General features: G+C 40.6%; 1 protein-coding gene across 9 annotated transcripts in view; it reads right to left on the bottom strand.

Moving 5' to 3' along the window:
• The window catches only part of celf4 (CUGBP, Elav-like family member 4), a 98,802-nt gene that overhangs the window by 71,339 nt on the left and 15,413 nt on the right, over positions 1 to 12,050 (bottom strand). For all 9 annotated transcript variants that reach the window (XM_030134338.1, XM_030134341.1, XM_030134339.1 and 6 more), the window contains exon 2: positions 5,509 to 5,591. In XM_030134338.1, coding sequence (XP_029990198.1) covers positions 5,509 to 5,591 — 83 coding nt within the window. The remainder of the gene's footprint in view (positions 1 to 5,508; positions 5,592 to 12,050) is intronic.

Below are 12,050 nucleotides of genomic sequence, written 5' to 3'. Positions count from 1 at the left end.
GACTGAAATAAGTTGCTCATTAGATTCCTGTGTTTACAAGAATCGGTGTATTTTTCTAAGCGTACAGTATATGGCTATTGATGCTACACGCCGATCATCCTCTACGCTCTGTGATTCTAAAACTTGCTTATGCATCATTCCAACGTTCTGTCATTGACTGTGGATTCATTAATTGGAGCACAATATGTGGCAAGCGGTTTTCTTTTGGATAAGGGTGATTAGGATAGTTGATGAGGTGATGGCTCGGGGAGAGGGAGGGGATGTTTAAGCTCCAGGGCCGGCAGCATTATTCATGTGGACGTGCAGCTATGCCTCCTGCACACTGCACCACTAATCTAAACACACAAGACAGAGTGAACTAATGTACTTGTACGCGCATAGGGGAAACAAATCATAACTGAGCACCACCAAAAAATCCCCTTACCAACCCTTTCACCCACTTCACCTGGGGAGCCTGGCAGTTATCGACCAATAAGGGCGACTTATTGAGAAAAAGCTGCCATGAAACTGGGTCGCAGGAGCCAATCAATGCCATGGATTTCTTGCCCTGGCATTATCTCAACTGAGAGAAGGGGGGGGGTGGGGGAGTTGGGGGTGGGGTGGGGTTGGGGGGTGAAAAAAGAAACAGACACAAATCAGTGGGTATGAAGGCACCTCGACTATACCTCTCCACCCACTCCCTCCATCCACCCACTCTCTCCAACCTGCCTTCATCAACCCCTTCCTCCTGCTATTCATTTGCTCTCCCGTCTTTTTCTTTTGTTTGTTTGCCCCTGGGCTGAAAACTTCATGTGTGTATATATGTGTGCCATTATATATGTGTGTGTGTGTATATGTGTGTGTGTGTGTGTGTGAAAGCGCCCTGAAATGACGCATTGATTCACAGTGTTCTATATTTTCTCATCTAGCTCACTATTACACTGTGAGTCAATCGACGGTGTATTTCTCTCTCACCCTTTCTCTCTTTTACCTTCTCCCTATTTCTCTCTCTCTCTCCCTCTCTCGCCCTCTCTTTCTATGAGTATCAGAGTATCATGTTGTTGAATGGAAGTGTTTACGAGGAGTGTTGTATTGCCGTCACAAGAGAAGGGTTTGGAGTGTGAGTATCAGTGGTATGTTTTGTACCTATGCATGTTTGTGTGGGTGTGGGTGTGTATTTGTATGCATTATTTTCCAACTCGGAATGCTGTGCTAAGTATTCAGGAGTGCACGCTACTTTTGTGCTCTGTGTGGGGGCATGTGGTACTGCTGAGGCCTATACTGTATATCTAGCTCTGTGTTTGAGTGGTTGCCAGATATGTCTTTTTTTATTTTATTGCATGCGTGAGTATTTATATGTGTGGGGGAGGATTTGCTTGTGGGTAATTGTACCCTGTGGTTCATACACACAATGCACTAGCTCTAGCTCTGCAACTCCACCCTGTGACCCACACGTACGTACGCACGCACAACCACACACACGTGCATGCACAAAAACACATCTTCCCACTCGTGAGGCCTTTTGCCAAAATCAATAGAGGCTTTTTAATGCCTCTTGCTGTAGTAAGAGTCTGAAACTGGAGCGCGGGATCACAAATATGGCAGCCAGGGCCAGGCGTTTGGGACGCGCCCCATTTTAGGCCTGTCTCACGTCACTATCTCCAACCTCTCCATTTATCTGATCTTTAGCCTTGTACCTTTAAAAAGGATACACAACTTTCTTCCAGTAGATAAAAAAGAAGCTGTCTAAATCCTTATCAGAGTTTTCTGTCACAACTTTTACCAGTGTTATTCCTGCTGTCATGGCGCTCCAGTTATTCTAATATACGCTTACTTATAACAGGAAAATTGCACAAAGTAGCTATAAAATAGAATAGGAAATACATATCAAATTTGACAAAAGCATAACATTAAAAGAAATCATTTAATGATTGTTTTTTTTTTGTCTGGAAATATCAAATAACCTTAAAAGAGGCTTATTTCACCCATGTTTACAAAGAGCCTACAGGTCTGTTAATACTATACAACATGTTTCATGTATATTTTCCGTTGCTTGGGGTCTCTGTCAAAACAATTAAAAAACAGTTAAAAGACACAATTGTTGCTGACGTCGTGAATTAGGACGGATCATGGGAGTTTATTTTTTCACTATGAAAGTTAGTCTGATGCAACTCAGGCAAAAAAACATGTCAACAGATGAGGTAATGTGTTAATTAACCCTTAGGGGTCTGAGCCTATTTTGGCCGTTTTTGCGTACTTTTGATTTCACCTTTATATACTTTATAAAGAAATGTTTATTATACCCATGTTTGGTATCTTTTCTTTCAGCACAACTTCATCTATCTAATCTGCCAATTATTTTTTCACTTTAACCTACTATATCAACACAAAAGACCAAAAAACACACAAAAAATATAAAATCCGTCTTGAAAAATTTATATAATTTATTGCATAAATAGCACAAAGATGCTTAACAAACCTTTTCAAAGACTTTCAAAGCGAATATTGGTTCCAAGTATTAGGTATATGAAATCAAAATTGTAATGAATTAAAACTATACTCAAATATTTGACATAAAAGCTTATCTCTACATAAGCGTTTTCTACGGTTTTCTCCCACCTACCCCCACCCCCCATCCCCGGTCCTCCTGGTTTCCAAATCCGGTTCAGGTGGAGTCATTCTCACCCTTACCTGTAATGCTAATCAAGTCTGTGGATTAGAATCTGCAGATTTGGACAGTTTTTCTTCCGTTTTGAAAAAGGACAAAAACTAACAAAGATATGGTAAGAAGTCTTTCGCCACCCCCACCTCATTTTCACACTTTTACTCACGTTTGTTTGCTTGGGATTCAAAACATCATATCTCTGGTTGTATTTACTCGATCACTATTAAATAAAAAGTGGGTGAGTGTTTCAAGTCTGCACTTTCGAATTCAATTGTCGCCAATGGTCTACGGGATCGACTTCTGACGCTACGATGTGTTGAAAAAGTCATGTGATTGAGTCATGGGGCTGTGACCGTGGACCCCTAAGGTTTAAGTATGCAAGTCAACAAAATAAATTATATAAGCAGCTTTTTTTTTTTTTTTTTAATTTTAGATATGTTCATGCATATATGTTGCACATTGTGCCTTTAACGATGCTTCCACAATTTCAGCTTCCTTAAAAGTTACACTAACAATAATTCCAATGTCAAAGGAGTTTACTTATTTTAACAGAAGCTTACTTTCAGCCAACATAATCCGATGTACCTGGAGTTTCTAGCCTTATATTGGAATGAGGGATTTGAAAACATTTTGTCATCTATCCTGAGTAGTTCAATGTCAGTGTCACTTTAACATCAGTAGTTTTGCTTGTCGCTTGTTTACCCAAAGTCTCTCCTGACACTGCACTCACCCACACATACACACACACACATACACACACACACACCCACACAAGGCAGCCTTTAGTACTTTGTCTGAGCTACACCAGCAGCCTACAGCCATGCTTACAGGGCATTTCCTCTAGGAAGCCAAATCCCCTCTTCTCTCGGCTCACCTGGCAGCAAAAGAAAAAGGAAGCCAGAAAACTTTTTAAATGTAAGGGTTGGGGAGCAACTTTGACGATAAAAAGCGCATCAGGACGCGAAGTGAAGGGGAAAGAGGCTTTAAGAGGAAAAAAGGGATTTCATTTGCAGGGTTTTGGTTGTGTTGGCCTGTGAGTGGGGATTGATAGAGGATGGAAGGAGGGAGAGAAGAAGGCAGGTGAAAAAAAATAAAACACAGGAACACGAGGAAAGAGAGTGTAGTTGCGCACCATAAAACGTCCCACTGCCTTTCCCAGGGCCAAGTCCTCGCTCTGTTTCTAATGAACTCATTTATTCTGTTTTGCTGGCTTTACCTCCACCAGCAACAAAGACAGTCTCCTGGTCTGCCTCTGTGAATGCTCTGCTTCAGGGTTTGTTGAGCATCTAGGTCTGTCCTATGGCATTACCTTTGTTTACTTAACGCTCAACATCGATCAAATGCAAACCTGAGACTGTCCTCCACTGGTAAAGGCAATGTGAATTAACGTTTCCTTCCAAAACATTGCTGATTGCAAGTGACTGACTACAGTTATTTGCTGCAGATGCAGACCCGATGTATGGTGAATAGCCAAATACTGTCTTTTCACCTTAAACATGTAAAGACTGATTTGTCGAAAAGGTTCTTCTCCCGTTCATATATTCTGATTGGTGTCAAACAATAGTAACAAAAGGCAAAAACATCAATCGGCAGCACATTTTGTGTGAATACAAAATCGCATTCTGGTTTTGGCCAAATATTTAATCTCTCCTCCTCTCTTTCTGTCTCTGTCTCTCCCTCCCTCTTTCTTTCTGAATAATATGCCACTGGGAAGTGAAAAAAAAAAAAACTGAGAGCACGGATCCCCACTCCTCCGCTCTTCTCGGCTGCACGTCTGTGATGTCATAATCACTCACATCAAAGGCTGTGCGCTCAACACGGCGACTGTCAGCTTCCCTGGAGGCGTCATTAAAAACGAACAGAGCAAACCGAGCTAGGCCTGACAGAGACGCATCAAAACTTCCTAACACGCACATACACATGTATAGGCAGGCACGTACTTACACATAAACGTGGGCATGCACACATAAGCATGTGTGTGCATGAGCGTTCAAGTTACTTACTCTCTACATTACTTTTCTTGTGCACACACATGTATATATTTGTAATCAGAAAATCAATTATACACTATAGAATGACCACAGTGAATAAACACCCCTCGTATGCACATATGCTTACTAACAACTGAATCTCTTTGTGTTTTCAGTCACAGTGTCAAAAATCCCTTATTCGAGCATGTTTAAGTAAAAGGCGAACACTAAAACGAGATGAGTTGCTTCCAGCTGTATCGTACATGTGAGTGGTAACACCCTCAGCATGTGAACATCTGTTGTGAAGATGGCGCTGTCGTGATGTACGTTCATGATGCACACTCATGTTCGTGAAAGTCCCGGGTATAATGCAGAGTGTGCACATAAATGTACAAATAGCCTACATGTACCCGCCCACCCGCTTTTCATCCCTCCCTGTCTTTCTCTCACATACTAGCCCACACACATGGATGCATCTACACACACACACACACACACACACAGGCACACACACTCATTTACACAAACTGGAGGAAGGACTATAAATAGTATGCCTATGATGTGATGCTGTGTGTGGTTTCTCCCTATGGGTTTGTGTGTGACTGTCAAAGTGAAGAGAGGGAAGCAGTGAAAGGGAGGAGAGCGGCAAAGGAAGAGGACGAATATTTAAGAGAAGGAAGGGCTGCGCTTCTATCTGGTGTACAGCCAGTGATAAACAGTACATGAAAAGCATAGGGAAGATGATGTCTCCCCTTTGATTTGAATTAAATATAGGGCATTATATGTTAAAAATGGGCATCTGTGTTTGTGTATGTGTGACACGGTGAATCCATGATGTGTTTATGTAAGATTTTTGCTTCTGGGTCGACGCTGCGTTCCTAATGTATGACTTACCCCTGGCAGGGTCTTTTGCTCATGCAGTGCATTCTGGGCTTTCAGGGCCGACTCTCTGGCACAGTAGGTGAGGAAGGCACAGCCTGAAATAGAGCGAGAGAGAGAGAGAGAGAGAAAAAAAAAAGATTCTATGTTATAAGGACTAGAGACAGAGAGGGAGAGACAGCCATGTGAAGGGGGCTGCACCAATCATCATCGACTAGCCAAAAACAACACACACACTAGTGCACAATCACACAGAATCACACACACACACACAGAGGAAGCCTGCAGCCATAGCTCGGAAACTTAGTCTACACGGCCGCACTGGGAATTTGCTTGTGTTTGTGTGTGTGTGTGTCAGTGCATGTGTGTGCTCCGCGAACAGCATTTCAGCGACTGAACAAACTGAGCATTCTTGTGTACATAAAAGCAATCAAACGTATGCAAAAAGAAACGCAATGAAAGTGGGACCAAAAACTGTGGCGTTGGAGATATGATGTTTGTGCATTCTGTTGCGTGAGAGCCACTCTGCCCGCAAAGCACATCAAATCTGACTGAGCTTTCTCCCTGGCAGTCTGAAATAGCAGTTATCCATTCGTCCATCGCACTCTTCTGGCTGCTGTGACAGGGATAGACATTTCCCTGACAGCTTCTCTCTCTCTCAGCCCCCCCCCCTCCCTCCCTCCACCCTTCATTTCTCCGTCTCTCTGCTCCATATGTTCCAAGACTACCCACAATCCTCGGTTTTGTTAGCACCTGGGCTGACATGTGGGGGTGGAAGGAAGATGGAGACGCAGGAGGCAAGGAAGAAGAAGCAGCCGTGGGGGATGTGTAAGCCGTTCCCTTGCCACCCCCTGTTGACAGTGAGGCGCATGCCACTGTCAGAAAACTGACAAACTGTCAATCTCCAGATCAAGGCTAATGATTCATGTGCTTGACAGTTTAATAAAATACTTAAAAAGACAATTTCACAGTAGACTTCTGTGACACAGATTATTATGAGCACGAATTTTCCTGATACTGTAAATGCAGGTGTTTTGCTGGTTCGTTGCAGACATCTAACTAAATAAAAGACATTCATTTAGATTGAATTCGGTGAAAGGAAAATCTTTCACAAAGAACAACACAATCACTCTAACAATGATAGAAATATCAGCAGACAGAAGCTCAAGAAAAAAAAAGTGTTCATTTAGTGAACAATGAGTTGAACATTTTCAAACTGATGAAGTCTATGTGGAGACGTTTACAGACTGTCTCCTGCTGCCACACAACAAACACGAACACAATGAGGAAAAAAAAATCTGCAGTTTGTTCTGGGAACTTCAATGGATGTGCATCAGATGATTAACATGGACCCCTCCCCCCAAAACACACAAGCACAGTGCAGTATAAAGAACGAAGCCCCTCTTATAGCTCTTCCCAGTTGTGCTTTGCTTTGTTCTTTTTGTATACTGGGGGCTGTTTATTGTTGAGGGCAGCACCATGTTCTGTATGTAGAAGCAGCATGCCTCACATCCTCTCGGCTCCATGTCTTTAACCCCAGGTCGCCCTGATGGCGGGACGCTGGGGAGCTCGGCCTGTTGGTGTTTTTAATTAACGGGCCTCTCTCTCATTAGGCGAAGTGGGAGCTGGCTGCTGACAGCTTGGCTCCCTCTGCGTCCTCTCCGGGCCTGTCGTCTTAACGCTACATGCTACGCTACGGCGCTGTCCCACAGGAAACACACTCAAGCTACTCATTCACGCACATACTCACATGTGTGCGCGCAGGCACCCACCACATCCAGTGGATTGTGCATGGTGGCGTTCGCATTACGTACAGCACAGGAAAGTGTGCGTTGTCCCTAGAAGCGAAAACTCCTACCTTCACTCATTAAAGGTAAAAAATCCGGTGAAGAAAAGCTTGTTTCTTTTCTGTTTATCAGTCTGTTCTATTCTTATGTGTATCATTTATCATTACAGATACATGAATGTGTAAGCAGCATTATGTGGGTAGTATAAATGAAGATAATACATTATTTACTGCTGGATATCTTGGTTCATTGGGTGTTAATCTATTTACCTGATGTACCCAAACAGTGTTATCAAATAAGCTCCAGTAGCCCTTCAGCAGAACAAAATGCCCCGCTCCAAATGTGCTCACTGCATTTTAAACCTGATTTGATTTTTAATTACATCACAAAAAGTGGATTTTATTTGAATGTTATTAATACAGACACGTTTTCATTGTTTAGGCTTGATTTATTTTCTGACAACAATTTTCCTTCTGTAAGTTTTTGGACTAATACTTTCCTTTGTGCTGTAGTAACTCAGTCTCTCAGGAGTTGCGGTGTAAGTTTTCTTATTAATCCAAAGCCATCGACATTACATTTTGTTTCAGTATAATAAGTGAATAATGGTAATTAATGTAAATTTATGGAGGCAAAGAATGGTAATGGTGAAAATACATGTAAAATGTTCACAAACAACTTGAACTGCTGTTAACAACAACATTAATAATCTGTTAATGGCTGTGTTTAGAATCTGGCAGCACTTGGTTTGGTTATAATTTCATCGTTGTGATAGAATATGACTCAGAATGCATTTACTCTTGAATGTTTACTCTTGAACTACAGTCAGTCTGACCAGTATGTATTTATGTTAACATGTGAGTACAGTTCCTAACTGCTTTAGTGCTAGATTTTGTTTATCTGTTTTCAACCTGCCTACTGAGGAACAGATTCTTCAATAAAAAGTACTTTTCCTTGCAACTTAATCATTTATAGCAAGGCAACATGTGCAATTTTTATGTTGTGATACCTGTATAATAATGCTATATACTGTTTTAAATGTATCCATCTGAAAAATCGATTGAATTTACAGACATTAAAACCTAATTCATTAATTACTTTATTCTATCTGTTTAAACTTGACTAACATACTGCTATGCATATTTTTACACACTTGGAAGGTGAGTGCTTTGCAGTAGTTTAATAATAACTGTGATAATATATGCTAAACACCAGCAGCACATGAATTTCTAATACTATATGGTTTATTTTTGTCCTGAGCACATATATGTATTTTTACAAAATCAGAATTTACATTTTTTTTTAATTACACTATACATGTATCCCGTAGCTGGAGCAATGCTTAATGAGGCACAACCTTTTTTGAGAGTTTTAATTTAAGGCAATGCATCATATTTTATATGATTATCATATCTTTTGAGTGTAAAATCTACTTTTGCATTCAAATAAATGCATAAAGTAAAAAAGTATATACCTCAACTCTGAAATGTAATTAAAAAGTGTTGAAAATGTTAACAGAAAAAGTAGAATGCATCAGTGCTGTATATAATTACAGTACATTGAGTTGGTTATATTTTATCACTGACTGTTTATTCACGCATATGGAATAGACAAGCACCAATGCACACATAGATGCTGGTGCAATTGCACACACACACACACACACACACACACACACACACACACACACACACACACATGAAAAGTGACAGTCAACAAACGCTCAATTTATCATCATTGTCACAAGTCAGATGCTGGCAGCGGCTCTAGTATCTGACTAAGACCCATATTGGCCCAGGAGAGAGAGATAAGCTGTTTGTTTCTGCTGTCAATGCTGCCAATTTGGTTTCCCATCACTTCAAATTCAAATCAACAGCAGCGCAGAGGGGATCTGAGAATGTGTGTGAGAGAGACGGGAGATGGAGAGGGAGAGAGGGGAAGAAGGGCAAAAGAGCAAAAAGAAAGAGGGGGAGGAGAACAGCAGAGAGGAAAAGCAGAACAGCACGGGATGCTCGGTAAGACAGGGAGAGGGAGAGAGAGTAGATAAGATCACCTAGCTTCTGTGAACACCATCCCCCTGTGTCCTACACTCGCTTCTTATCTCAACCGCTGCAGACACCCTAAAGGGACACACACCCACAGAGAGAGAGGAAGAGAGAGAGGGGGAAAAAGACAGAGAGAGACGGGGAGAGAGAGGAATATGTAGAAGAAAAAGGGAGAAGATGAAAGAAAGCGACGAGGGAATGGTGGAGACTATGAATACTTACTGGTAGGGGAAGAAGAAAAGACCCGAGCTTCAGTGGTGAAATCCACCAACTGTCACCAGGCCTCATTTAAACGACAGCTGTGTTGGACCACATAGAGCTTTGACCTTGTTAAGGATGGCAGACCTTGACTTGATGAGCTGTCTTTCCTAGATACAGTAGTTTTCCAACAAGTTGCCTGGCTGTAAGCTGAATCTCTCTTCATACAAAGATGTCAGTGTAGTGAATTCCTCTTTGTGTTATTGGAAAACCCCCCCAAAAACTGCAAGTTTTACCTTTAACACTCCATCTTATATGGTCTGTAATAGCAAAACAGCTGTTTTAGAATTAACCAGAAACCAATTTCAGCTTCTTAAACAACAAAGATGCAAGATTTTATTCATTTGAGATGGTGAGCAGCATTTGGGACTAGCTATTTATTTTGCAAAGTTACGATACAAAATTGCTGAATAAACACCGCTAAGTAACATAAAATCATTATCAAATACAAAGAGGTTACTGCTGAATATACTACACATAAAGTTTGAAAGTCTTTGCCCCAGTTATACTTTATCTAATAAGAATAAATTACATGGACAACTGTGTATTTTACAATAAATATTCTTAAAAATCTGTCATTTCATATTCCTATCTTGTTGTTTATTCAGTTGTTTTGCATCTTTGCATCATAAATAATGCCTTCTTTTGGCAGATTTCGCTTGCTGATACTGACATTTATCAAAGATAAGTACTATTGTAAAGTCTGCCCGGTTTGAAATGATGTTTAAAGGACTTTCAGCTTTATTGTAATGGTACACATTTGTTAGAAAAGTAAAAAGCCGTCAAAAGTTATTATACTTCAACAAAATAATTAAAAATGTACCATTTAATTTAAACTAGTAATCATTTCCCTACACTAATCTTGTGTTGTTTTCACACCTTTCCCACTTTAAAGGAGTTAAATCCTGCAAACATAATCTTCCTTTCAGTGAGTTTCCTCCTAACAAAGGTTTATCAAACACTAAATCCCATTATAATGTTTCACTTAATTTACACCTTCATCGCCTTAAGAAACATTCCACTTTAAAGATATGTCTTAATTTGTGTAATTTGCAATCTTAAGAATGTTAAGTGCAATCCTCAGGTCATTAAAACCACAAACTACACAGAAAAATATTGACAAGGACCTTTGTGATCTCAGTGGTAGCTTCTGTCCTGGAAGGGGATTCTATCTTCTATCTTCAATTTCTCCTTTGAAACTAATTATAATTGGGCTAAAAATAAAAGCAGTAATGCATTCCTGAATTAGTGTTACTGCAGTGTTACTGGACACATGAATTACTTTTTTACCAGAATGCATTGCCTGATGCCACCCAAGTCTAGAAAGCTTGGGGACAATGTATTGCACAGAATTCTCTAATTATCTTGTGCCTATTAATTCAGGGATTGTAAAAGGCTGACATAAAAAGTTCCCTCCTCTCACTCTCTTCTTTTATTCCCAGCTACAGACGCCGAGAAACTCCCAGTGATCATTTAAATATTTCAGAACATCTTGGTAAGAGCCTAAAAAGAGTCAATAGCATTAAAAAGCTTTATCCACGCTGCAGCTGAAACTCCACGCTGCAAAGCCCTGGAACTCTGCCTCGAAAAACTTTGGCATGAAACTTTGTTTGAGGCTGTCCAATTTCAGTCAGTCAATAGAAATCTCCACGTCTCCCCTACCTCAGTTCTGTTAGCACTTATCTCCGCCTGAAAGGGTTGACCAAGGACAGCCTTTGCTCAATAAACAGAAGACTGTTTTTTTTTCTCCTTTTTAAAAGATTGACCTTAAGACAAGAACGTTCTGACTGGATTTTTGTGAGTGCTGAGGCTCAGATAACGCTCTTCAATTCACTCTTGAAATGGGTCAGAGTAAAGACAAAAATTCTTGACTTATTGTGTTCACAGAAATACCTCATAAAGCCTTGGTCTTTTATAGTCACACGGTGAAAACGAGTACCACTGAGTGCAGAAGAGGAATACTGATGAGTGCTGTATTCAAATTGTGGTTCATGAATGATACAGTTGCCCTTGTACCGCTGTATCTGGGACACTCAATAGGGACCATGTGATTGCCACTATTCAATTAGTATCTGGTTCAAAAAAGTTCTTAGCTAAAATAAAAAAAAAAACAAAAACACTGAACATAAAATTTATAAGGTTATTGCAGTTGTAATGTAGTCGAATTCCCTGTACCTCATGCTGTTTTTAAAGATGTTAACTTATCTTACTTATCTACCCCTTACAGATTGAGAAATACGTATCCTCACGTTGCTATCAGTGCAGTCAATCCATATTGCAGACTCGTGTTCCACTGACTCGGGTATCAAAGTGAAAAACCCAGACAAGCCCCCACAGTTTTGGTTCTGTGAGGAACAGTAATTCAATAAAGTGTGCAGCAGTCGCTCATATCCCCTTCACCTCTGCTGACCTTTTAGATCATTACTCACAATGGAAAAAGAGACAGAGGATAGAGGCTATTTTAGGGGAC

The sequence above is a fragment of the Sphaeramia orbicularis genome, chromosome 5 (assembly GCF_902148855.1).
Source record: "Sphaeramia orbicularis chromosome 5, fSphaOr1.1, whole genome shotgun sequence".
In the NCBI taxonomy this organism is placed as follows: domain Eukaryota; kingdom Metazoa; phylum Chordata; class Actinopteri; order Kurtiformes; family Apogonidae; genus Sphaeramia; species Sphaeramia orbicularis.
This window is presented reverse-complemented; position numbering and strand designations above follow the sequence as displayed.